This window comes from Polypterus senegalus, chromosome 3 (assembly GCF_016835505.1).
Source record: "Polypterus senegalus isolate Bchr_013 chromosome 3, ASM1683550v1, whole genome shotgun sequence".
In the NCBI taxonomy this organism is placed as follows: Eukaryota; Metazoa; Chordata; class Cladistia; order Polypteriformes; family Polypteridae; genus Polypterus; species Polypterus senegalus.
In genome coordinates this window covers 234,585,275-234,612,872 of record NC_053156.1, presented here as the reverse complement: position 1 = coordinate 234,612,872, position 27,598 = coordinate 234,585,275, and the positions used below count along the sequence as shown (strand labels likewise).

The 27,598-nt window shown below is 36.0% G+C and overlaps 1 protein-coding gene across 7 annotated transcripts in view; it reads left to right on the top strand.

Moving 5' to 3' along the window:
- dtnbb (dystrobrevin, beta b) overlaps positions 1-27,598 on the top strand; it is a 219,146-nt gene that overhangs the window by 168,875 nt on the left and 22,673 nt on the right. For all 7 annotated transcript variants that reach the window (XM_039748782.1, XM_039748781.1, XM_039748786.1 and 4 more), the window contains 2 exons: positions 15,908-16,067; positions 18,661-18,750. In XM_039748782.1, the coding sequence (XP_039604716.1) occupies positions 15,908-16,067; positions 18,661-18,750 (250 nt within the window). The remainder of the gene's footprint in view (positions 1-15,907; positions 16,068-18,660; positions 18,751-27,598) is intronic.

Sequence of the window (27,598 nt, the reverse complement as noted above, 5' to 3'; positions counted from 1 at the left end):
AATAGGATGTGGTAATATAGTCTGTTCTAACTCCGCTTTAACACTTGAACCCCTAAAACCTCCTGGGCCTGAAGACTGAAGTCCAAATATCACAGAAACACTTTCACAAGAGGTATAACAAAGCAGTTTTGCTTTTATTCAAGAATATAACCAAAGAAAAAAATAATTAAATTTACATGCTGCTGTCAATGAGTAAAATTCTAAGCCCAAATAGCAGCTATACTATAATATAATAAAAATTGCTGCAGATGATCTGTAGGTTGTAACCTATTAGTTTTTCTCTGAAGAAGGTCCATTTGTAATACAAAATTTCCTTTTTTTCGGTTTTTGCTAATCTAAGCTTTAAATTTCCTCCCCGTATCAGTTTACTACTTTGTACTTACTGTTTAACCATTTTAGGTCATTTATTGCATTTCAGCTGATTAAATTTGAAGAAAAACAGGAAAAATAAGAGATATTCTAAAACTGTTTCATTACAGTACTACAAAGTGATACATAGTCTTAAATTTTCCATGGTGCAATTCTTGATTTTCTGTTTTATTGTTTGGATCATGTGGGATCAAAACTGCCATTGTACAGTATAACTTGGGCAAAACTCTTTTGCATATTCAGGTGATGCCTACTTTTTACAGTTTCAGAAAAAAATTAAATTTCATTCCACTAACACAAGAAAACAGACTTCTACTTCTAAAGGCAAATTTTTGCTAAAGGGTCTGAAAGACAAGAGATGGAAAATAATGAATAAATTGTAGTAATTACAGAAGTGTAAGGTCTCCTGCTTTTTAGTTTTAATTGTGTAGAACATTACATTCATTAATGAAAGTGCTTCCAGCTACTAAATTCACTGTTAAACATGAAAATGCTACAACATCCCTTAAGTTTTTGTTTTTTCAATGGTTCCTGTGGAAACTAGCTTTCCATCCAAAGTAAAAAGATTGTTCTTCTATCACATACTCAGACAGGAAGTAAAGTTGGGATCTTTTGCTGCATTTATTTGCCAAAATAAACCTGCCATTGTTTGCATTTTACTGCAAATTAATGTCTAAAATGAAGCATGCTTATTTTTTTTCCAATTTCTGGTTATGTCTGTACTTAACAATATTTATGAAAAGCTGAAAAACCTGTAATTTTCACCAAAACACATGTGCATTATCATTAACACTGTGCAAGTTTGGGTCTTAAGAATAACAGTATATTTTTATTTATAGAAATTGAAGCTGTGTAACATTATGTCGGCTACAATAGATGTCCCTGGTATCATGTCTGAAGGGCACAGTATCTGTAGAAATTATTGCTGACAGTCTCTTAATTAAGAGTCTGTGTCATGTCTTTAATTATGTTACTGTACTGGCTTAATTAAACTGCCTGGTGTCCTATAGACTGTGGATTAAAAATAACCCTTTGAGGTGTTTTAAGCTTTTTAAGAACTGTTTTAAACATGAATTACCTTTCATAATATTACTTTAACATATTATATTTCAGCTCTTGAATATGTCTGTGTTTTGTCTTTTTTCTTTGTTGTGTTAGTTTTATTTGCTCCTTAAGGATTGCCAGAAGCAAGGTTAACTCAAGGAATGAATATGTGACAGAACAGCTTCTTGAGAGGGAGAGAAAGACCAATATTGATAGACTATAGCTCAGCATACTGCTTTGCTAAGGACAGATAAAGGCCGCTCTAGGGCAGCATAGGCTCAGTAGTATAATGAAGAGAGGCCTAAGTCAATGGAGATAGATGTTATTGCTGAACTTTACAGTGTGTTTATGCCAATCTTTTTGGGTGTTAATCATTAACATTAACAGAAAATGATGGGTTCAAAACTATGTTACAGGATCTAAATGGTAGTTTCAAACATGTGTAAAACTATATTGAAATTTACTAAGACATATCGTTAAGGATGGTTACAGACACCTGATTAATCACCTACAATTAAAAAGAAGAACAAAAAAAATCTGAAAAGAAAAAAGGTGCTGTATTTAAATACCTTAATAAGCATAATATTAAGTTGTTGGTAATAGATTCAGAACTCTGCTATAGTGGAGTAGCACAGATTAGAAGCCTAAAGAGAACTCTTCATTGAATGTGTGGGCAGTAGGGGGTGCTCAAGCTCCCCAAACACCCAACACAAATAGGCATAAGACACAAGGTGAAAGCCAGATATCTTTATTGTTGAAAACTCTTCCCCAAATCGTTTCCCACCACAGCCACACATATGCACAAGCACAATTAATAAGAAAATTAAGCAATACTTTGTCTTCTGTTCGTCTTCCCTTGGTTGTTGCCTCCTCACAAGCTTTGTCCACCACTTCCTGACTCTGGCTACCTCATGTGATGTAGGCAGTTCCTTTTATTTAAGCTACCCCAAAGTGCTTCCACGTGGTTTGCAAGCAGAATGGACATACTGCATTCTCTGCACTTCCAGAGTATCTAACTAGTCTGTTATAACTGGTTATGTCTTTTTTAATCATTGTATTTAAGTTATGTTATTTATGGGTAACCATTTTTTACTTTCATGTTGTGTAATATCTGCATATAAGAATTCCCTTATGAGAACTGGACGGTAGTCTTTATGTTTTATGGGAGATAAATAGTACATACAGTACATGGAAGGAACTATTAAGAAACTGGAATCATATGTTTTGACAGGAAACACTAAAAAAATGGTTTGTTGTGATGCAATTTCAATGAAACAACTGCTCTTTCTTTTGTACATACATTATATGTAGGAAAATTACTTTTAAAAATAAATGTTATTCAAAATTAATACTACAGTATATCACAAATGCTTTTGTTTTCATGTACAGCTGTAAATATCTCTTGGATGGTTATTTGAAAGGTATAATCAGATGAGATCTATTATTTTTTCTCCTCATTAACTCTGAAGGGACAGGGAAGCGTCTGAGAAAAAAGCAGTTTGTATTGCATCCAGTAAAAAAAAAAAGAAATGTCTTTGTTGGGTCATTGAAGTTAAGATTAAAATAATCCCATGGAAGCAATCCACTGTTGAGCTATACACTTTAACTGTATAAGTAGATATAGTATATACATATAATGGACCCTTTGAAGCCTGAACAGCCACCTTTATGGTAAAGTTGTGTTACTCTTTCAAAACATTGTACAAAAACACTAACAAAAAGCTTTTCTATCTTGTTTAATATGTGGAGTATAATTCAAGAAATGTTTATGCTAAGTACATGCCAAGTCCAGAAGCCTGAAGTTCAGACACAATGTAGTAATGCAGTATTCACCACCATTCTTCAACAATCTACAGTTAAAGAGAGGTAGGTCATAAAAATGAAAAGGAGTAAAGTCAAATTTTCTTAAGATATTGAGGAGTAATAAATAAAAATGCTAAATTCTGAGAACACTCAATTTATCCGAAGACACGCAATGTATATTGTGTATATTTGCATTTATCCATTTTCATAACCCACTAAGTCCTGAGCAGGGTCACAAGGGTGCTTGAGCCTTATCCAGCAAGCCTATGGTTCAAGAAAGGAACAAGTCCCTGAACAGGATGCCAGTCCATTGTATGGAAAGTACACACACACACACACACTGCAGCCAATTTAGTGTTGCTAATCCACCCAACCTGCATGTCTCTGGATCATGGCAGAACACAGAGAGAACATGAAAACTCTACAGAGGGAGGACTCAGGACATGAACCCTGGTCTCCTTACTGCAAGGTAGTAAATAGAGAGCTAGACAGAACTTTTTTTCCCAGGGGTAAATTTTGTTTTTTTACAGAAGCTCTTTAAATAAATAAAAACATAAATAAATATATAGTATATACATATACACTATGGTCTGATCACTCATCAGAACCACTAAAAAAAGAAAACACTTCTGACTTGGTAGTTACAGTCACAGTGAGACATTATACAGATGTATTGATGTTGGTATAAAGGAGCCTCAATAGTATTTCTTGACACATTTTTGCTGAATGATTATTTGGCTGGAAGTACTCAGTGGTAATGTGTTAGAGAGAGGATTTGTAGCATTGTTGATAATGGCACTCAGTTTTGTTTTCAGTCTGTCCTTTGCTACTACCTTGAGGAGATCCAGAGTGCATTCGATAACTGAGCCTGCTCTTTTAACGTTACCACTGCACCACACCACTGTGTTGCCCTATATTGCTGCCTAATAAGCAAAACAATAATAAACACCTATCCTTCATCCTTTAATAAATATGCACCATCAATAATATACCTATGTGTTGTTGGTATCCTGTTTGCTCAATGAACATGTTAACAAAATACATACAAAGTACTGGATATAAAAGGTCAAAGTAAAGTGTACAAACAGAGATGGCATTATTCTGAGGTTGTAAATCAAATCAGGCTCTCTGTAAATTCCAAAATGGAGATCAGATAGTCAGGACGGTCCAGAAAGAGAAAATCCAGAAAATGTAGGGAACACTCACCATACTGCTGCATGTATTTATGATGAAAAAGGATGTTTAATTTTCAGTGCTAATAGGTGAGGTCTGATTATACCCAATAGTGGCTGTAAGCAAATTAAGCATCATTCATTTTTAGAGTGAGTCCCTGCTTCTTTCTCATAGACCATACCTTTCTAAACAGTTTTTCCAGAAACCCAGTGACCGAACCACAAGAAACTGAATCTCAAAAAAGCAAATACTGTCATTCAGTAAAATTTTGTATCTATCCATCCATTCTCTTACTCAGCTTTTCCACGACAGGGATGTGGAGAAGCTAGAGCTTATCCTAGCATCCATTAGGTGGAAGGCAAGAATAATCCCTGGGAAGGGTGCCAGCCCATAGTCAGTGATCACATACATGCATGGACCGTCAATTCACCTAACCTGCATATAGGAGACTTGGGTCCACATGACGGGTGCTTCCTGCGTGGAGTCTGCATATTCTCTTCTATTCATATGGTAGGGGTGCACACTTTTAAGTACAGACCAGATCTTGAGTGTTGTGCACACTATGTCATTTCTGTACGACAGCAACAGCATTGTACTATTCTGTGTTACTGCACAGTACTATTTTGTTGTGTCCTGTGATTATTTACTAAGGGATACTCATACAATTTATGTAGAAGCTGTGTGACTGATTTAAATAAGTGCCGGAAAATAGATAAAGATAATTCGGATAATCAGATGTCTTTCTATCATGTCTGTGTTAAATAGCATATAGTGCTGAACAATTCATGACTTATTACATTTTTTTCATGATGCTCCATCTTCTTGAATTAGTGCTCTTTTTGCTTACATATTAGCCTTTACCAAAGATCGTTCTGTAAGAGTAATTTCCTGTGAAATGTTTGTTTCTGGATGAAAAGCTGAACAGGCATCTTTGATTAATGTAATAGCTTTGGTGAAAGCTGCCTACTCACATTTGATGTTGCAGTCCATTTTAGAAGCAGGTCAATATTTTAAAGTAGGTATTCCAAAGCTAACAAAATTAGTTGGATAAGCAAACAGAAAATGCTGAGAAAGTTAATTCACATCTGCTCAAGGCTTGTGTTTTATGCCAGAACAAACAGGTAAACTGTTTTCAATCATTGCTTGGTAGAGTGTGTATGTAATTAATATTATGAACATCTGCTTTGACCTGAAGGGCAAATGTGCAAAATCATTTTGATTAAAAAACGACTGTGAGATTTGTGTAATGTAATCAAAGTTAATCACACTAAAATGCATAGGTTTTACAGTAGCCTGAAATAGATTAGATTTAGACTCACACAGTTTCATAATTTGAAGAAGGGCAAAGCAAAAGCCCTACCTCTGTAAATATATATTATCTAAAAAGAGACTTTCTCTTCTACTGGTGGTTTTACTAAGATATTTTATTTAAAATTGTGGGTTTAACATATGTAGTGTATGTGTGTGGTTCTTTTGCCAGATGGTTGATGTTTTCTCCTTTATAAGTACCTCAAGTAAAGAATGTGCTACACCATGCAGTATTCTCCCAGCTTTACATTATAAAACATCTATGTTAGGTTGCTACAGGTGAGTGTCATATAAACTGTTTTTCAACTCAGCAAAAATAGTCTTTCCGTGACACTGTATAAACTTTCAAACTAATTAATTTATTTGAATTCCATTAACAAAATGATAGAATTTAATACCTACAATAAAGTGAACAAACAGAAAATGGCACTCTGTGTAAAGGTACTAATGTATTCTTAAAGAGACAGCTATGAAGTTGACACATTTAAATGGATCTTCCTCAAAAATACACAACATGTATGCATTTAGCATTTGAGCAGGTAAATATATTTGACTCCTTCTACATATTGGCCAAGTGTGTGTGTGTAAGATGTTTTATTTAGCAAAGAATAAATAATATGAGTAGGTGTTTAAATATACTGTATATATGTCAGAGTTGCAGTAAAAAAGGAGAAATCGATAGTGAGAGAATAGTTTAGCTGTAAGACATGTCTTATGGGCTTTACATCCAGTATATAATCATAAGTAGAAAAATAATTTTAGAAAGGTAATTTGTATTCATGCTTCACTTCTTTGCAATGTATATTTAGTACAGTAGGAGTGACTGGTTAAACAAACTAGCACAGCTCAGTCCTTCCTCTCCTCCCTACTTAAACAAACTGAAATCATTTTATGAAGGCAAAGTTTGTTTGTTTTTTTAGCGCATATTTTTTAGCCTTATATACATGATACATGATATATACAGATCATGAATCTTAATGTGAAAGCATTTTGCTTTCTGGAATGATTAGTGGTATGAGTTTTGTAAGCTTATTATCCTGAACAATCATGTATTTTCATTACTGCTGTTTAGAAGTGGCCACCAATAGCTTAATGTCCATTTTAAATTTTAACTTTTGGGAGGGTAATTTGGAAGTCTTTGAAAATAAATACACTTTAATAAATGCTCCTCAGCATCTTTAAAAAAGATCACAATAGCTAACACTTTATTTACATTTTTCTTTCATTAACATAAATTTAAGCACTCAATTCTTCTAAGAATGTAAAAGGATTAATTCGTGTTGATTTATCAATTAATTACAGAGTTTGCAGGGAGCAGGAAAAGCCTGTTCTCCCAAAATCTGGCTCAAGAATCAAAACAGTCCTGTCCAGCACATGGTATACTCACATACAACATGTACACAATTTACAGTAACCAGTTCAATTATAATGGATGGCTCAGAGATATTAAATGAAACAGGAGTACTTGACCACCACTGATAAAAACATGGAAACGAATATATAAACACCACACAAGGCCAGGGATCTGAGCAGTGAGACAGCAGCACAAACTACTGCACTAACTGGCTCCCCATTTAACATGTTAAAAATGTGATCATTACATTTATTTTTAAAAAACAAAAACAAGACATTTCTGTTCAATGATGAATTAAACACAGTTAATATATACATGTAGGTTGTCAGTGCCACATGGGTTGGACTGGCATCTCAGCCAGAGGAGGGGATGGTTCCTTACCCATACAGGAAGCTTTAAGCAGTCAGATAGGGATCCCAGCCAGGATATAGGAAGGAACCAGACCCAGAAGGAATGGCCAGAAGGGATGGACGGACAACCCATCATAAGTAAAAGATGCTGCAGTGCACAGGTTATTCCTCCAGGAAACGAAATGGCAGCTGCCCTCTGTATCGGCGTTCATTTGGGAACCGGCCGGAAACGTTGAGAGATGTAGTCCAGAAAACAGCCCTGTAGGGAGATGCATGCCTCAATTTATGGGATTTGAGTGTGACCTGGAAGTACTTCCATTGGGCAGTTGCCCTGGCGCCATAAGTACTCCTGGAACCTTAATAAAAAAGACCTCACTCCCTTATCCAGGAGAGTCAGAGCTGGGAGGACGTGGAGCAACACTTGACTGGAGGAGGGCAGTGCAGTGGTCAGAGGAATTGTGATTTGTAGAGACAAAGAGAGAGAGAGAGAGAGAGAGAGATATTATTTGTGTTTTGCTTGTGCTTACAACTGTTTGGAGGTTTAGCATGTAATAAACCTTGCATTATTTGAACCTGGGACTCTTTGTGTGTTTGTGTTGGGGTTTGGGGCTCACTGACACCCCAGGGCTCCATCACAAGGTGTATAGGGTGATAACTATCATGTGTAAAGAGTACAATATCATTTTTCTTTGCAAATGCTAAACAACATATAACGTATTGGTTTTTGAATATCTAAATATCTTAAAATATTTTTTATTATTTTTAATAAATGACAAATTAATGGCCAAAACAAGAATAGAAAATACTTGTAATTACGCATGTAAACTGAAGTATGCACAAATAGCAGCAGCTTTTGCATATGTATTGGGATATTTGGCAGTCCGTCGGTAAATTTATCAGTGGAAGTATATAGGTCTAAACTCTTACTAGATTGAAGTTCATTTTATTTCAACTAAATGTTGTACAATGAGGCTAATTATGCCCAGTAGCCATCTGCAGCCTGGAAGATTGCCAGGTGAAAAGGAAAGTTGATCATATGGACAAAGTGCGCCTTTCAGTCTGTTGCCGAGCTACAGCTTTAGTAGCATTTGTAAATGCCACATAAAAAGCTATTAGCTTTCCTTTTTTTCTTATTGAAAACAGACCTAATGGCATTTTTATTCTTTTATATTTCTTTATGCTTTCAAGTATGGTTGTGGAGAAAATCAGGACAGAAAGCATTATGTATTTTAGGGAATTAGCTGTATTTAATTGGGGTGTACGTTTTAAGACTTGCTGTTCGCATTCATTTTACTTTTGTTTTGTGGCTAACATCTTGATAGCAAGATCACTACAAAATACCTTTGATGTTTAAATAGTATGAATAGAGCAAAGTGTTTTTCATTGCACCACTGATGTGAGAGGCTTTTACAGAATGCATTAAAGTTATTAGAATACATACCAGTATACTCTTTCCTCATATAACTAATAAGGATTGCCCATCCATGCTGAATAATTAAAAGGAATCTCCATAAACGTCTGTTTTCCCACACCTTTTCTGTGTGTCATGCTACAGACAGTACATAAAATTTTGCAGTTGCAATAGAAAACTATAAAGATACATGTAGCTTTGACCAGGAGCCAAGCAGCTTAGGAAACCTGAGAATATACCATTGCAAAATAAATGGAATTTTAAAAATAAATAATGTGGAAATGTGTAATTGTACTATAAAGTTTTATATCACTTTTCTGCTTTATTTATGCCTAGAACCTGATACTACTGAATTTGTATTTAACATCTAATAATAAACATTTTCTGTTCATTATTAAATTTCCCATTTTTTTTTGTTTGGAAGTTTATTGTCATCCAGCAAACCATTTTAGTGCCCCCCTTTCTTTCTTACAAAGTGTAAATAAGATGCATGGTGGTCAGTCATACAAATCAGAATTATCCTGTACTGGGTACATGGGTAAAAATACTACTACTACTACTGCTACTCCTTGGGCAATTGGATGCCAAAAGCCTATCCTATGAGCTTTAGACACTGGCAGGAAACAACCCCCCAATGATGCAGCAGTTTATTGTAGGCTATGCTCAGATTGTTACTGCAGATATTTTTTGTTTTACTATAGGTTTATATTTTAATGTTATGTTTATTATATGATAAACATAATGCTTATATTGTACATTTTTGATGCATTGTCTGGGATTGCATTTTGCTAGCTGATTTACGTGATCAAATCATGCAATTTACTTCAGATTTTACATGAATGTTGACTGAAAAATATATTTGCTTTTTTGTCAAATTATTCCTATGCTGCTGTCATAGTTTCAGAACCAAAGCATTATCTACTGTATGTAGAGTCTGAACTTGCTCTCTCATTATCTGCATGGATTGTTTTCCTGGAACTGTGTATTTCTTCTCATATCTCAAAAAAGATGTTGTTGTTTTAGTTGAAAATGCTAAATAAGTGTGTGTGTATGTGATAGTGCTGTGTATTAGACTTCAGCCCTATCTGAGACTTGTTACTGCTTTGTGCCCAAATGCTGTCAGGTAAGGATCCAGTCACTGTGACCTTGAATTGGATTAGGCTAGTTTGAAAATGGTATGAAAGATACTGTGTATAGCCTGCCAGTTTTAATCGTTGAAAGTGTTTTTTATAGGAATAAATTAAATTCATGTTAATATTTAATTGATGATTCCTATAATTGTATTTCTGCATGAATGCTTTTTACTTTCTTGACATAAACAGTATAATGTTAGTTTGAATAGACTATATTTGTTTGATTTAATGCATTATTAAATGTCATGTGTACATTACTAGGAGTAGAAAGACCACACTGACACAATACTCTGTTTGTACATATTTGAAAAATATAAACAGAATTGTTCAGGATAGGAATGTACAACTTGATAACCAAAAGGCTTTTCTCAAGCTAGTTAGGCATAATTTGAATTTAGTTTGCATCCCTATAAAAAGCAGTGCCACTAACTCCCATATTGGCAGTTATTTAATGAATGGATTAACAGGCACTGTTGTGGAACAACCCTTCTAAGGTACTGAATATTTTATATTATGACATATAGAGTTGAAAAGATAAGAAAGCAAAGGAGCATTTAACTATGTCCACATAGCAAATTTCATTTGATAGAAGAAATTACCTCCTGCAAAGTAAACATCCTTCTGTATTCTGTCTTGCTATGTATTCTGTTTGTGTCATGTCATTTGCCAGGCTGATATTCTGTAATGTACATGAACTCTCACACAGTGCAAAGCTGACTTTCTTTACAATTACTGTAGAAATTATATTGTCTAACATAATGGAACCACTCAAATAGATTTTCATTTACGCTTATATTTACCTTTATTTGCTTGGCAGACACTTTTATCCAAAGCGACTTACAAAAGAGGTAAACTATCAAGCAACATTAGGCTAGGGCCTGTTTGTTTAGCAAGTGTAATGGGATGGGTAACAAAAGGTGATTGCTACAACTGAAAATATGTAATAACTCCTACATTTACAGTCATAGATTACAGTCACTAAAGCAATTAAAATTAAATTAACCAAGATTTTTTTTCATAAACTGGACAGATATTCACAGAATACATGGGTCTTCAATTGCTTCTTAAATACATTGAGTCATACATGAAGTCAGTAGTACAGATGGAGGTGGGTAGCCTGTTCCACCAACTAGGAACTACATAGGAAAAGAGTCTGGATGCTGTTCCCTGGCAGACCTCAGTGGGCATGCAGACATATAGCCCTTCACCAGTGCCTCCATATACTCAAGTGCTGACCAATTGATTACTCTGTAGGCAAGTATCAGGGATTTGAACTTAATGTGTTCTGCTAAAGGGAGCCAATGTAGAGACTGGAAGAGAGGAATGACATGTGCCAATCATTAAATACAAGATGGGCTTGTTAGCACACACGGCTACTCCTGCCAGAAGTGAGTTGCAGTAGTCCAGACGTGACAAGACCTAAGCCTAGACCAGAGGTTGTGCTGCATACTCTGTCAGATAAGGTCTGATCTTGCTGATGTTGTACAGCGTGAACCTGCATGAACAAGAAACTATAGAAATGTGGTCAAGAAAAGATAGCTTCTCATCACTTACCACCCCAAGTTTGTATACTGACTTGGCAGGTGTTAGGAAACAGTGAGCCAAGCTATAAAAAGATGGGGAGATGAGCAGAATGGCTGGCCGGAATCACAAGGAGCTCCATTTTTTTCAGGTTGAGCTATAGATGGTGATCCTCCATCCAGGTTGAGATATCAGTAAGACATGCCGAGACTAGCCGATACTGTATTGTCCTCCAGAAGGAACAACAGGTACAACTGTATATTATTGGCAGAGCACTGATAAGAGAAACTATGGGATTGGATGATGGAGCCTAGCAGAGTGATGTATAGAGAGAAAAGTAGAGTACTCAGCACCGATCCTTGGGTACACCAGTGCATGTCTGATGTGCCTTTGACAACACCCCCACCAGGATACATTGTAGGATCTTCTTGGGATGTAGGACTCAGACCATCTAAGAGGTCCCAGTTATGTCAAGGTCAGAGAGGGTGGCAAGAAGGATGTTGTGGTTGACTGTGTCGAAGGCAGAGGATAGATCTAGCAGAATCAGGACTGATGACATGTTGGTAGCTCTAGCACAGAGTAGCTGGTCCACCACAATCAGTAGAGCTATCTCAGTCAAGTGGTTCCCCTTGAAACTGAACTGGTTGGTATTGAGCAACTTTCAGTTTTCAGATAATAAATCAAAACCAACCCTCAACAAAATACACTTTTTTTCTCACTTTGTGTAAACATGTAAGCTAATTTGTGTTTTCTTTTTCATAAAATTAAGTATTGCCCAAGATTGACCACATGTTGCATGGTCAGACATGCAAGTAAGAATTTCACTGTACCTTGTACATGTGGCAGTACAATTTTTACACCTACTACTACAAGTAGAAAGACTAGGATCATCTAGTTAAGCTTTTCAGTAATTTTCAGTATCTCTAAATCAATGGTTTATATAGTATACTTTGTCAAAGCCTGATTTACCCAGACCTAATATCACTACGCAGACAGTGAATGTGTTATGTGTTGTATTGAAAAGAACTCTACCCCTGTGATAATACAAGTGCACATATGAATTAAAACAGATTTGAATGCCCTAGTGTGGGTCATTTGTTCACAGGGAGAAATATACAGTATACCACAAGATACATTTCTCTGTGCATGAGGCTAACAAAGACAGACTATTGATAGACTGTATTAAATGACAAATGTATCCAAAAATATTTAAAATGGTTAAGTAACAGTTATGTTAACCGTCTAACAAAAACAGTCCTTCCAATGAATGAAAATAAGTTATAACCACATTGTATTATTATTATATTGTGAATTTCCCCTTGGGTTTAATAAAGTATCTATCTATCTAGATTATACTGTACTAGCAGAATACCCACACTTCGCAGCGGAGAAGTAGTGTGTTAAAGAAGTTATGAAAAAGAAAAGGAAAAATTTTAAAAATAACGTAACATGATTGTTAATGTAATTGTTTTGCCATTGATATTTTGATTGAGTGTATATATATATCAAAATACCCGGAATATATAAAGTCAGCGTCGGAATATATAAAGTCAGCGCTGGAATATATAAAGTCAAAACCTGAATATATAAAGTCAGCGTCAGAATTTATAAAGTCATTCCTGATTATATAAAGTCAATATCGGAGTATATAAACTCACTCCTGAATATATAAAGTGAAAGTCAAAATCTATTGATTGAAAAGACCCTGAACTGAACTAAGTTAACAAAAACGTATTCAGAAAAATAAATTTAAAAAACACTGTTCGGTTAATGTTTTGAAAATGATGCATGTGCCCTGCCCAGGATTGGTTCCTGCCTTGTGCCCAATGTTGGCTGGGATTGGCTCCAGCAGACCCCCGTGACCCTGTGGTCGGATTCAACGGGTTGGGAAATGGATGGATATTCCAGCGCTGACTTTGTATATTCCGACGCTGACTTTATATATTGAAGTTTTGACTTTATATATTGCAGCGCTTACTTTATATATTCCGAAGCTGACTTTATATATTCAAGATCTGACTTTATATATATATAACTTGTGGATTTTTCTGTGAGTATTTGGTGGCAGCGTCACAAAGTCGCTTCCATAACACTGTGTTAGCTGTGGAGCTCAGCTCAGAGCCAACTGAGGTGAATGGGAGGGGAGATGATGACGTGACTCCCCCACCCGCCTTAACTGTCAATCCCCCACAAACACAGTCTCTCAGAATTTGCATAAGCACAGTCCTTCACCTGCAATTTTAACTTAGTTACAAAGTGATCAAAACTCTCGTTTATATCCTGCGTTCTCTCATTAAACTTGTATCCCGCATTACCTGTGGGCATGACAAACGCCAGCGGCAGCCTGTCTATGAACTTAATTTAAACTGTAGGTTTACACCGTGCTTTGTTTCCGAAGTAGCAGCACTCATGAATATGGTTGTATATGTCACTCGCTCGCTTCTTGTTTCGCTGCCTTCTCAATTATATAATGCATGTTTTCTTCAGCGCTTTTTGGAGCTCTTCCTGGTTTTCTACGTACTGCGTTGACAGTCAGTTCACGTGATTACGTGGGAGGCGTGATGATGTTACACTAAACTCCGCCCCCCACGGCTTTCAAGCTCAACTCCATTACAGTAACAGGAGAAAAATAGCTTCCAGTTATGACCATTACGCCTAGAATTTCAAAATGAAACCTGCCCAACTTTTGTAAGGAAGCTGTAAGGAGTGAGCTTGCCAAATTTCAGCCTTCTACCTACACGGGAACTTGGAGAATTAGTGATGAGTCAGTGAGTCAGTCAGTGAGGGCTTTGCCTTTTATTAGTATAGATCTAATGCTGATAAGCATTTGTATGCAGTCTGCCATTAAGGCAGGGGGATTGTGATTTTTCTTTGAAAATATAATGCAGTATGTTAACTTTCATTTGGAAATCTGGAAAAGTTTCTGATGTTGGGAAGTAGCATTTTTGGGCCACCTAGGTAGCTGGATTTCTTTCTGTCATTCAAAACAGATAACAGTGCTTCTTGATGACATTCTTCAAAGTTAAATACAATAATGTTATTAGGCTTCTTGAAGATGCATGACATCATTGCATTATTAATATATGTATTGTTTTGAAGCTGTATAATTCGTGCTATTGTACATTTGTGATTAAATAACTGCATATCTGATGAGAGGTTAGCAATTGAGCATGCTTGCTGATCACAAGTTTGTTTATAATTTGTGCCCATTTAGAACACTTCTTCGCCATCATTTGAAACACTTTTATGTAAGGTAGGTTAAGGGTCAGTTCAAGAGTCTTTGGTATGGATTAAACTTGCAACCTATCATGGTCTCATGTTTTTAGGACATATATTATGTTTATATTGATATGGTTGGGTAAAATATATTTGCCTTTTTCATTTGTCCACCTTATATATAAAGATAAAATTATAGATAAAACTGTTATTCCAAGTGGTTTGCATTTACTATAGGTTTTTATTTTAGCTTTATATGTATTATAAAAACTATAATGTACTTACTGTAAATTATCTGGGACTGTACTTTTTCATTTGCTGACTGATTCATACATTCAAATTCTTTAATTTACATCAGCTTTTGCATGGATGTTGACATCTTGGCTTTTTCATAAAACTTTACTTATGTTGCCGCCTGGCAGCTTCAGAGTCTTGGTACTGAATACTAACCCAAAGTCAGAACTTTCTTTCCTTTGTCTACATGGGTTTTTCTCCTGGAACTCTGTATTTCCTCTCACAGGTATAAAGGTTTTTGTCAGTTTTGTTAGCAGTTCTAAATTGGTCCTGTGTGAGTCTGTGTGCATATATATGAGATTGTACTGTGTAATGGACTGTAGCCCCATGAAAGACTTTTTAACCATCATTAGAAACACCTTTAGCTGAGATAGGTTTAGGGTTAATTCAAGAGGGTTTGGCAGCAACTGAACACAATATGACCTCATGTTTCAAGAGAACTTGAATTTCTTCCATCAGGTTTGTCTCAGGTTTGATCATTTGAGTATTTTCCATAATCTCTGGCTTAATGAATAAGAGGTTTTAATCGTTACCTATATTTTGAGCAATTTATCAATAATAAAGTAACTTTGGGGTCTAATTTATTATTTATTTATATCTTCAAAGGTCTTGTATATCATATGTTTATATTCATGTCAAAATCCATCCATCCATCCATTATCCCACCCGCTATATCCTAACACAGGGTCACGGGAATCTGCTGGAGCCAATCCCAGCCAACACAGGACACAAGGCAGGAAACAAACCCCGGACAGGGCGCTAGCCCACCGCATTAATGTCAAAATACTGCTTTGAACTCTTCTTAGGAGTGTCTAAATCAATTATGTTTTATCAATTGTTTAACTCTCCAACATGAAATGCACTTAAATAATGTTATCATAGTTGATTATTTGTGTTTAAATTCCATTTTTTCCTCCTTTTCCCTATTTAGGCCCAAGCAGCTACCACCCCACGCTCTTCTCCAAGCCATGGAGGTAGTCGCCCAATGCCAATGCCTGTCCGCTCAACCTCAGCTGGTTCCACGCCCACTCATGCACCTCAAGACTCACTGGCTGGGGTTGGTGGTGATGTACAGGAGGCTTTTGCTCAAGGTATGTTTCTGAACATGCCATTTAGGGTTGGCACAAACAATTATGTTGTAAATGATTAATGTATCAACTATTTTATGAATTAATTTATTAATTTAATAACTATTTTTGACCAAATAATTCAAGCATTAATTCAATATGAATGTGTTCTGTATTTAAATATTTTGTAATTTTATGTGTTGAATTTGAAAACATCAGGATATGAAAAACACAGCTAAAATACATCCAACAAGAAGACAATCAAGACAAAGCCTTTTGATTAATAATGAACTTATTAACATAACTTGATGTCAGTAATGCAACTTGAAACAACATAATTAGGTTTTTAGGTTCTTCTAGACTTAAGTGTTGCAGTTGATCTATTCTAATATTTATTTTACCAGTATTTTTTAAAAAGTCCATTTTTATTTGATATAGGTGCTATTCATAAACATCATGAATATAACTGCTAGGTATATTTGCAGTAAAAAGCCTTAGTAATGTTTATAAAATGTAAATTATACAAACTAAAATCACATTGCAGGGGATAGACAACTCATATCTCTTGAAGAGAAGAATGAATTAAAACCAATATTCTGTACTTTTGCAGCTGCAAAGTAATTCCTTTTTGGACTGCAGACTCATAGGGGCAATGATTGTACTTCTAGCATCTCTTAAATCGCATTGCTTTTTTCTTTAAACTTTTGTTATTCATAAAAACAATGACAGGCAGGGCTGACAATTCATGTGTAAATATGTTCATTTACTTTAAATTCTTGATGTTAGTCATTTTTCACTTTTTCAAAAGCAGCCTGTTCATTGTTCTCAGTCAGGCGTGCTTACATTACCTGTGCTGTCTTTGTGCTCTACAGTATTTCGTGTGCTTTTACTGTTAGATTTGTTCTAATGTTCCTTTTTTTCCCCTGTGCTTAAAACTCATTTTAAAAAAAGTGTTTATAGCGATCGGATCGTAAGGCTATTAGCGTGAACTCCTGCAATGTTACTTTCTTGGTTGCTTGTGGTTGGTTTTTAAATAAAGTTCGTATTTGTTCAAATGTTCCTTTTTTTTCCCCTGTGCTTAAAACTCATTAAGAAAAAGTGTTTACAGCGATCGGGTCATAAGGCTATAGCGCAAATTTTGCAATGTTAGTTTCCTCTGTTGTTCAAGGTTTTCTCGGTGTTATTCAATGTTTTTTACATTTAGTTTACTACTAGATAGATGTGCATTCTATCGTATAATTAACTATATTTGTGATTAAAAATCTTTAAAAAAAATATATTTACATACAGTTAAATGCGGTCTGGAGCGGATCTGGAGGGAAATTGCGGATTAATTGTATTTACATAAAATCTTATGAGGCACTCCACGAAATTGCTCCCCAAAGTCCAGGGCCCACAGTTCTGTGCCTTTCTTCCTGACCAACTTGGTTTGCCCCGGATGATCAGAGTTTTGGAGCTCTCCGGGTGCCAATTATGGTTGTGAACCGAGGTTCCACTGAATATATATTTTATTTTACGATCTTCTGTTACACAAAACAGTATATTCTGTAAGTTGGGTTTTCTTTATGAGTGGACGTAACAATAGCATGGCATTTTAATAAGTGTATTAAAAAATGCTTCACTGAAGAACACAATTAACTGTGCCAAATGAATACATAAAATGACTGTGAAAAAATAGTTTGAAACTTGAAACTTTGAAAATGCCAAAGTTATACAGTATTTTATATTTGAGTAACACCATCTTTGGCATTTGAGTGCTGGGTATATGACAATAAGAATTGCACATTCCTGTAAATTCTAAGCTCTAAAGTGAAAAAGATTTTTTATGCATAATAGCATTCAGTTTTACATACTGAAAGGTGTAAAGGTATTACATGACCCTGAAGCCCCAGCAGATTATACACATTCAAAATTTTAACATATTATGTGAGTAATAAATATAATTTTGGTTCATTTTTAAAGTTTACTGACACAGGAAAACAGAGTGTAATAAACTGACAGGGTTGTTGTCTCAAATAATAGATTTATAGCACCCTTATAGAAGTTTCCTGTTTGTGTAAGATCATTATACTCCTTGTCAAGGCTACATGCGACCAGCTGAGCACTTTGATTTTTGCTTCCCTCCCTTTCTTCATGTCCTGTAGTAAATCATTGTTTTAAACATGTGCCTTTTTCACCCTGAGGTTTAACCTGAAACTATTTAGGGAAAACATTTTGCAGTATGGTGATTTTGAGTTACACATTGTAGGTCCTAATCCTATTTAAAATGCATCATGTCAGCTAATTTAGTCTGAGGCTTTAACTAAATGTTATGGTCAGCTTGCCCATCATTTTATATTGCAAATCAATTTTAAGCACTGTATCATAATGTTATAGAGTTAAAAGTATGTATAGCATATTGAAAAAAATATTATGTTATACTCAATAATTAAAATGTATTTTTTTACTTTGATTGTAAATAACATTGTAAATAATTTTAAAATACAGTATACTTAATGTTTAATAAGAGATGTACATTTTTTAAATAATTAGTTCTTTGTGTTATTCTTACATATACAGATTCTATATACAGTATTTTTTCTGTATTCCTGCAATATTGCCTCCTTTGTATTCACAGGCTCCAGAAGGAACCTAAGAAATGATTTGCTAGTTGCAGCTGATTCCATCACAAACACCATGTCATCATTGGTTAAAGAACTTCATTCAGGTAAGTGAAATGCCAGCTTTTACCTTTGTCATATTCATGTATTTAAACTGTTACATCTAATTTAAAGTGTAGTAAGCTGCCACCCACTTAATTAATAATTCCTCTTTGACTCTAAGCAGTCTGCTACCAGGCTGACAAGGGTTTGAAAATGTTTTAAAAAAACATTTTGGCACATCATACAGGCAAACTACTCCACATACCAACACAAAAAATACCTTGTTTTCAAGTGACTCTGAATCTGTTATGAAATAATACTTACGGGTGTGTTATAAAGCATCAGTAAAAAAAAAAAATTGAAAAAATCGTAGTACATTAATTGTTCTGCATAACAAATACTGAAGTGTTATACATCAATCGGTAGGTTGTGATGAGTAGATTTCAACTGTTGCACTGAACCCTTGCTCCAAATGAGCAAACACTAGCTTTAGTCCAAAAACGAGAGAAACTGTCACACCGTCTGAATTTTCACATTTTCACATACTATCCCAAATAACTTCACAAAACAACAGCAAGAATATACAAATGGCATATCAGTACTTACAGAACATTCTCCTGAACAAAACAAGCCCAAACATATCTTTGTGCTATGTCCCGATCTTTAGAAATCTTCACTAAACCAAAACCATGGTGACCATAGCTGGTACAAACTATCTGACGTTTTTGGTTTTTGGATTGGGGGTTTCTTGCTGAGTTAGTCATGCCATCTCAAGCTTCACATTATTGTATAGCTGAGACTCTTGTGACGTTTCCAATGACGTCACACTGCAATTTTTGAACAAGGAGAGCTACCCAGCTCTGCGTAATAGAGGTCCCTTCTCACTGTGCATGTCTGAATTTTCATGTGTTATATATCAAAATTTACAGCAGATTCTCATGAACGAAACAAGCCCAATCACATTTTTCTGAGGTGGAAACAATTATGAGTTATTGTCCATAAAAGCGATCTGCCATACACACTAGCAATCTGCCACTTCTAGGTAGTTGACTCTGGCTCAGTAGGTCATGCCATTGCAAGCTTTTACACCATTGTATACAGTGCATCCGGAAAGTATTCACAGTGCATCACTTTTTCCACATTTTTTTATGTTACAGCCTTATTCCAAAATGGAATAAATTCATTTTATTCCTCAGAACTCTACACACAACACCCTATAATGACAACGTGAAAAAAGTTTACTTGAGGTTTTTGCAGATTTATTAAAAATAAAAAAACTGAGAAAACACATGTACATACAGTGTTGTGAAAAACTATTTGCCCCCTTCCTGATTTCTTATTCTTTTGCATGTTTGTCACACAAAATGTTTCTGATCATCAAACACATTTAACCATTAGTCAAATATAACACAAGTAAACACAAAATGCAGTTTTTAAATGATAGTTTTTATTATTTAGGGAGAAAAAAAATCCAAACCTACATGGCCCTGTGTGAAAAAGTAATTGCCCCCTGAACCTAATAACTGGTTGGGCCACCCTTAGCAGCAATAACTGCAATCAAGCGTTTGCGATAACTTGCAATGAGTCTTTACAGCGCTCTGGAGGATTTTTTTTCCCACTCATCTTTGCAGAATTGTTGTAATTCAGCTTTATTTGAGGGTTTTCTAGCATGAACCGCCTTTTTAAGGTCATGCCTTAGCATCTCAATTGGATTCAGGTCAGGACTTTGACTAGGCCACTCCAAAGTCTTCATTTTGTTTTTCTTCAGCCATTCAGAGGTGGATTTGCTGGTGTGTTTTGGGTCATTGTCCTGTTGCAGCACCCAAGATCGATTCAGCTTGAGTTGACGAACAGATAACCGGACATTCTCCTTCAGGATTTTTTGGTAGACAGTAGAATTCATGGTTCCATCTATCACAGCAAGCCTTCCAGGTCCTGAAGCAGCAAAACAACCCCAGACCATCACACTACCACCACCGTATTTTACTGTTGGTATGATGTTCTTTTTCTGAAATGCTGTGTTCCTTTTACGCCAGATGTAATGGGACATTTGCCTTCCAAAAAGTTCAACTTTTGTCTCATCAGTCTACAAGGTATTTTCCCAAAAGTCTTGGCAATCATTGAGATGTTTCTTAGCAAATTTGAGGTGCTTTTGGTCTACTTCTCTGTGTCAGGCAGCTCCTATTTAAGTGATTTCTTGATTGAAACAAGTATGGCAGTAATCAGGCCTGGGGGTGGCTACGGAAATTGAACTCAGGTGTGATACACCACAGTTAGGTTATTTTTTAACAAGGGGGCAATTACTTTTTCACACAGGGCCATGTAGGTTTGGATTTTTTCTCCTAAATAATAAAACCATCATTTAAAAACTGCATTTTGTGTTTACTTGTGTTATATTTGACTAATGGTTAAATGTGTTTGATGATCAGAAACATTTTGTGTGACAAACATGCAAAAGAATAAGAAATCAGGAAGGGGGCAAATAGTTTTTCACACTATTGTAAGTATTCACAGCCTTTGCCATGAAGCTCAAAATTGAGCTCAGGTGCATCCTGTTTCCCCTGATCATCCTTGAGATGTTTCTGCAACTTAATTGGAGTCCACCTGTGGTAAATTCAGCTGATTGGACATGATTTGGAAAGGCACACACCTGTCTGTATAATATAAGGTCCCACAGTTGACAGTTCATGTCAGAGCACAGACCAAGCATGAAGTCAAAGGAATTGTCTGTAGACCTCCGAGACAGGATTGTCTCGAGGCACAAATCTGGGGAAGGTTACAGAAAAAATTCTGCTGCTTTGAAGGTCCCAATGAGCACAGTGGCCTCCATCATCGTTAAGTGGAAGAAGTTCGAAACCACCAGGACTCTTCCTAGAGCTGGCCAGCCATCTAAATTGAGCGATCAGGGGAGAAGGGCCTTAGTCAGGGAAGTGACCAAGAACCCGATGGTCACTCTGTCAGAGCACCAAAGGTCCTTTGTGGAGAGAGGAGAACCTTCCAGAAAGACAACCATCTCTGCAGCAATCCACCAGTCAGGCCTGTATGGTAGAGTGGCCTTACGAAAACCACTCCTTAGTAAAAGGCACATGGCAGCCCGCCTGGAGTTTGCCAAAAGGCACCTGAAGGACTCTCAGACCATGAGAAGCAAAATTCTCTGGTCTGATGAGACAAGGATTGAACTCTTTGGTGTGAATGCCAGGCGTCACATTTGGAGGAAACCAGGCACTGCTCATCACCAGGCCAATACCATCCATACAGTGAAGCATGGTGGTGGCAGCATCATGCTGTGAGGATGTTTTTCAGTGGCATGAACTGGGAGACTAGTTAGGATAAAGGGAAAGATGACTGCAGCAATGTACAGAGACATCCTGGATGAAAACCTGCTCCAGAACGCTCTTAACCTCAGACTGGGGTGACGGTTCATCTTTCAGCAGGACAACGACCCTAAGCACATAGCCAAGATATCAAAGGAGTGGCTTCAGGAAACTCTGTGAATGTCCTTGAGTGGCCCAGCCACAGCCCAGACTTGAATCCGATTGAACATCTCTGGAGAGATCTTAAAATGGCTGTGCACCGACGCTTCCCATCCAACCTGATGGAACTTGAGAGGTGTTGCAAAGAGGAATGGGCGAAACTGGCCAAGGATAGGTGTGCCAAGCTTGTGGCATCATATTCAAAAAGACTTGAGGCTGTAATTGCTGCCAAAGGTGCCTCAACAAAGTATTGAGCAAAGGCTGTGAATACTTATGTACATGTGATTTCTCACTTTTTTATTTTTAATAAATTTGCAAAAACCTCAAGTAAACTTTTTTCACATTGTCATTATGGAGCACTGTGTGTATAATTCTGAGGAAAAAAATGAATTTAATCCATTTTGGAATAAGGCTGTAACATAACAAAATGTGGAAAAAGTGATGCGCTGTGAATACTTTCTGGATGCACTGTAGGTATAAGTGAAACATTTCCTATGATAGGTAACATGACGACGTTTGAATAAATGAGAGAGACAAAGTTGAGCAAAATAAACAAAAATGTGATTTTTTTTTGTATGTGTGTGGTTGTGTGTGTGCATGTGAGATATTATTTAGATTTTATTTAAATATTTTACATTATTTATATTAATATTTTGGGCATCTCTGCCTGGAAAGGTTCTGGAGGTGTAAGGGGTTGCCCATGGCGCCAAATGCTGTAACTATTTCTTTATGTTACCAAAATGAAACTTTACAGAGGTACCGTTGACATGAATGGGAACACTTCAGAGGTGTGGGCAAGGACAAATTAAAATATATTACTATATCCATTGTATCAGTGAAGATTATTTCTTTTTAAGGTGAGCTGTTTGAAAAATGTATAAATGAAATGGATTTTGGGGTTGCTCTCCTTCTAAAATAGTGAGAATTTTTTAAGCCAATTTGCAATCAGTTGTAAATATGTTCAAATTCCTCCTGCCTTAAAGGAGACTCTATGCTTTATCTTCAAATGGCATAGGTGGTTAAGACAATAAAGTGGAGGGAGCGGGGTTTGTGCTGCCCATTAAGTTGAAAATGAATTTCATGCAGCGTTCTGAAAACGTAAAACTACAACTGGACATGTTTTTGTATATTTTGTTCTTTGCAACTAACCATTGTTGCTCATCAATTTATTTCATTTTATATAGAAAAGGGAGGAAAACAAAACTTCAGTCAGTGAATACTGGTCTTTCGGGTATGTTTCAAGATCTCCTCAGCCTCAGCTAGCATGAGATGTTCATATTTGAACTCCTAGTAAATTGTAAGGTGACATTTCTCGAAGTAGCCAACAGTTGAATAGATAATTTATATATGTAGTTTCTTACATATCTATTAAGGGACGACATAAATTGGTACAGATGTTTTTTTATCATAGATGATTTGATGATTTTTCTCAGATGGGTAAAAACTATTGGAAAGATGTTTTGACTAACGTAATAAAAGTGGAAAAAAACAAGATAAGTAGAAAATTTTACTTGGAAAAAAACATCAGCCATGGTGGTACTCCAAGACCAGAATTTCCTATCCCTGGCTTAAAGGATTAAATTCAAACAGGTGGGGATAAAGACAAGAAAATAAGAGTTAGACAAAGAGAAGAGACCGATCAGTTAATCATGCTCATTTCATTGGTTAATACTTAAATTGTGGTGATATTTCATTCATATACTTTTAAAAAGATGACAGGAGTTCCACTTCAGCTACATTGATTGGAAACTGGTTCCTAGATTCTCACAACTTTAATTATTTTATTAATTTTATGAAATACATTAAAGTGAATGTGACACAGAGCATTCAAGGATTAAATCAATACCACTTCCCATACATTCATGTTTCATATGAAATCGAATTAATATCAGCAAGAGCTTGTTTCTTTTAATAAACCATTTGTGAATTCTTGGCAAATTCTGAATCTCTGCACTGTTCCTTACACATAAAATGTGAAGTCATCTTTTTCCCTCTTATTTTTAAAGTGTGAAATAGGATTTTTGTCACGGAGTAATCCAATATATCAAACAAGCAGATCAGTATAATATATCACTATGTAATTTTCATAACAAAGCATCTGTTGTTCCTTTGAATGCTATTAGAGACTTTGGTTGAACATATTTTCAATATAAAGGTCCAGATGCTAAGTAACTTCCTTGAATTAAACACTACATACAGTTGAGGATGACTATAGTAAATGATTATGAGAGGAAGTGACAGTAGTATCTTGGCTTTAAAGTGTTTCCTACACTGGTACCTTATTTTAACCAAATGAAGAGTATGAACAAGATTTCCTTTACATGGGTAACCAAGTCTTTATTAACTATTTGGATGTTCTTCTTTTTAAGCTTGCATAAACTGGGTTCATCTCCAAGTGTCTGTTAATGGTGTTTTCATAAAAGAGCCACGATTCAGTTAGCTCTGTTGCACTCTTGGTATCGGCCCTGAATTTTACTTTCACTGTGTCCCAGTTAAAGATGTGTCCAGTTTGAACTTGAATGTGCATAAATCAGAGACTTTGGGTTCCTTCTTCTAATGGTGTTGCGAGGTTCCTGTATACGTGTTGCAAGTGTTTTATTTGTCCTATATATAGCGCTGGGCATGCACTGCATGGAATGCTGTAAACTGCATTTCTTGTCTCTGTGGTTGATTTCTTGTTTTCCACAAAAGGACAGTCTGTAAGATGTTTATCAGTTTGTACACTATCTTGATCCCAGATCTAGACAGGACGCATGCTGTACCTTCTGACATGCCCCAATGATAAGGGAGGGTGTGGTAAGTCTGGTTCGGGATCAAGTTGGAGTTGATTGTTTGCTGAGGTCTGGGGTGTCCCCTATGTAATCCTTGTTTAATAAATGTCTTGGGGTAGCCGTTTGATGTGAACAGACAAAAAAGATGAACACCTTTCATTCTTTTTTGTGTCCGTTGTGTTACAATGGGTGTTAATCCTTTTGAACAAAGTCTTAACACAACTCCGTTTTTGTGATAATGGGTGGTTGCTGGAAAAGTGTAGTATTTTATCTGCATAACATTCCTTAACATTCCATAATTAAGCTGTTATGGTTACCTCTTTTGATGGAAGTATCAAGGAAATTGTCTGTCTGTTCATTTCTTTTTCCATCGGGAAAGATACGTGACTCATTTTTTTTGTGGATCTCCATTTACAAATATGCAAGCCTTATCACAGACCTTTGCTTCCATAAATATATATATATATATTTATATATGCATTTTTCCTAATAATAATCAGAACAATTTGCTGAACTCGTATTGCAATAAGGGCACCTAATGAGAGTGAAATTGCTTTTGTTAACTGTAAGCAGTGACATTCCATTAACACACAAGTCATCTACAATTTTAATGGCACCATGCAGAACTTTTTAGCTCCTGCGTTAGTATTATCATGTTACTTAACACTAGAATTACCAGAGCCAACGAAAAAACTCGTAAATCCGGCCCACCTTAAATCCCTTCACACCTCTCCGTCTGCGTCTTTTGTCTTCTAAATGTGTCAATAAGTCTAAGCAGCAAGCAGCCTGCTATACCATCCCACCCACCGCCTCAGAAAGGGCAAGAAGTTCTCCCAGTCCCTGCCTTGATTGATTATCTGGGAGTGAGATACCCAGAATTGTAAGTGGAAATAATTTGATGTGTGTTTTGTGTCTACAACAACAACAACATTTATTTATATAGCACATTTTCATACAAAAAGTAGCTCAAAGTGCTTTACATAATGAAGAATAGAAAAATAAAAGACACAGTAAGAAAATAAAATTAGTCAACATTAATTAACATAGAATAAGAATAAGATCCAACAGCCAGGGTGGACAGAAAAAACAAACAAAAAAAAAAAACTCCAGAAGGCTGGAGAAAAAAATAAAATCGGTAGGAATTCCAGACCATTAGATTGCCCAGTCCTCTCTGGGCATTCTACCTAATTTAAATGAAACAGTCCTCTTTGGATTTAGGGTTCTCACGGAAGGGCTTGATGATGATGGTCACGTAGACTTCTGCCTTTTAATCCATCCATCATTGTTGGAGCATCATGATGCTTTGAGTAGGTGGTGGTGGCGCAGGCCGCCACCACAAAGAAACCGGAAAAAGAAACAGAAGAGAGAGTAGGGGTCAGTACGGATTTTAGAGCCACCATAAATAGTATTAAGATGAACTGAACATACAGAGTATCAGGATCAAGTTAATGTGAAGTTATGAAAAGGCCATGTTAAAGTAATGTGTTTTCAGCAGTGTTTTAAAGTGCTCTACTGTATTAGCCTGTATTAGGCGAATTCCTATGGGGAGGCTATTCCAGATTTTAGGTGCTTAACAGCAGATGGCCGCCTCATCACTTTTAAGTTTTGTTCTTGGAATTCTAAGGAGACTAATTTGAGGATCTGAGGTTATGATTTGGAATATAAGGTGTCAGACATTCCGATATATAAGATGGGGCGAGATTATTTAGGGCTTTATAAACCACTAGCCAAATACCCGCGCTTCGCAGCGGAGAAGTAGTGTGTTAAAGAAGTTATGAAAAAGAAAAGGAAACATTTTAAAAATAACGTAAGATGATTGTTAATGTAATTGTTTTGTCACTGATATGAGTGTTGCTGTCATATATATAGACACAGACACACACACACATACACACACACACACACACACACACATATATACAGTATATACATATACATATATATGCATATATATACATATACATATATATATATATACACATATATACATATATACCGCGCTTTGCAGCGGAGAAGTAGTGTGTTAAAGAAGTAATGAAAAAGAAAAGGAAACATTTTAATAATAACGTAACATGATTGACAATGTAATTGTTTTGTCATTGTCATGAGTGTTGCTGGCATATATATATACATATATATATATACATATACATATATATATACATATATATATATATATACGTATATACAGACACACATTTACATACACTTATATATACTGCTCAAAAGAATTAAAGGAACACTTTTTAATCAGAGTATAGCATAAAGTCAGTGAAACTTATGGGATATTAATCTGGTCAGTTAAGTAGCAGAGGGGGTTGTTAATCAGTTTCAGCTGATGTGGTGTTAATGAAATTAACAACAGATGCACTAGAGGGGCAACAATGAGATGACCCCAAAACAGGAATGGTTTAACAGGTGGAGGCCACTGACATTTTTCCCTCCTCATCTTTTCTGACTGTTTCTTCACTAGTTTTGCATTTGGCTACAGTCAGTGTCACTACTGGTAGCATGAGGCGATACCTGGACCCTACAGAGGTTGCACAGGTAGTCCAACTTCTCCAGGATGGCACATCAATACGTGTCATTGCCAGAAGGTTTGCTGTGTCTCCCTGCACAGTCTCAAGGGCATGGAGGAGATTCTAGGAGACAAGCAGTTACTCTAGGAG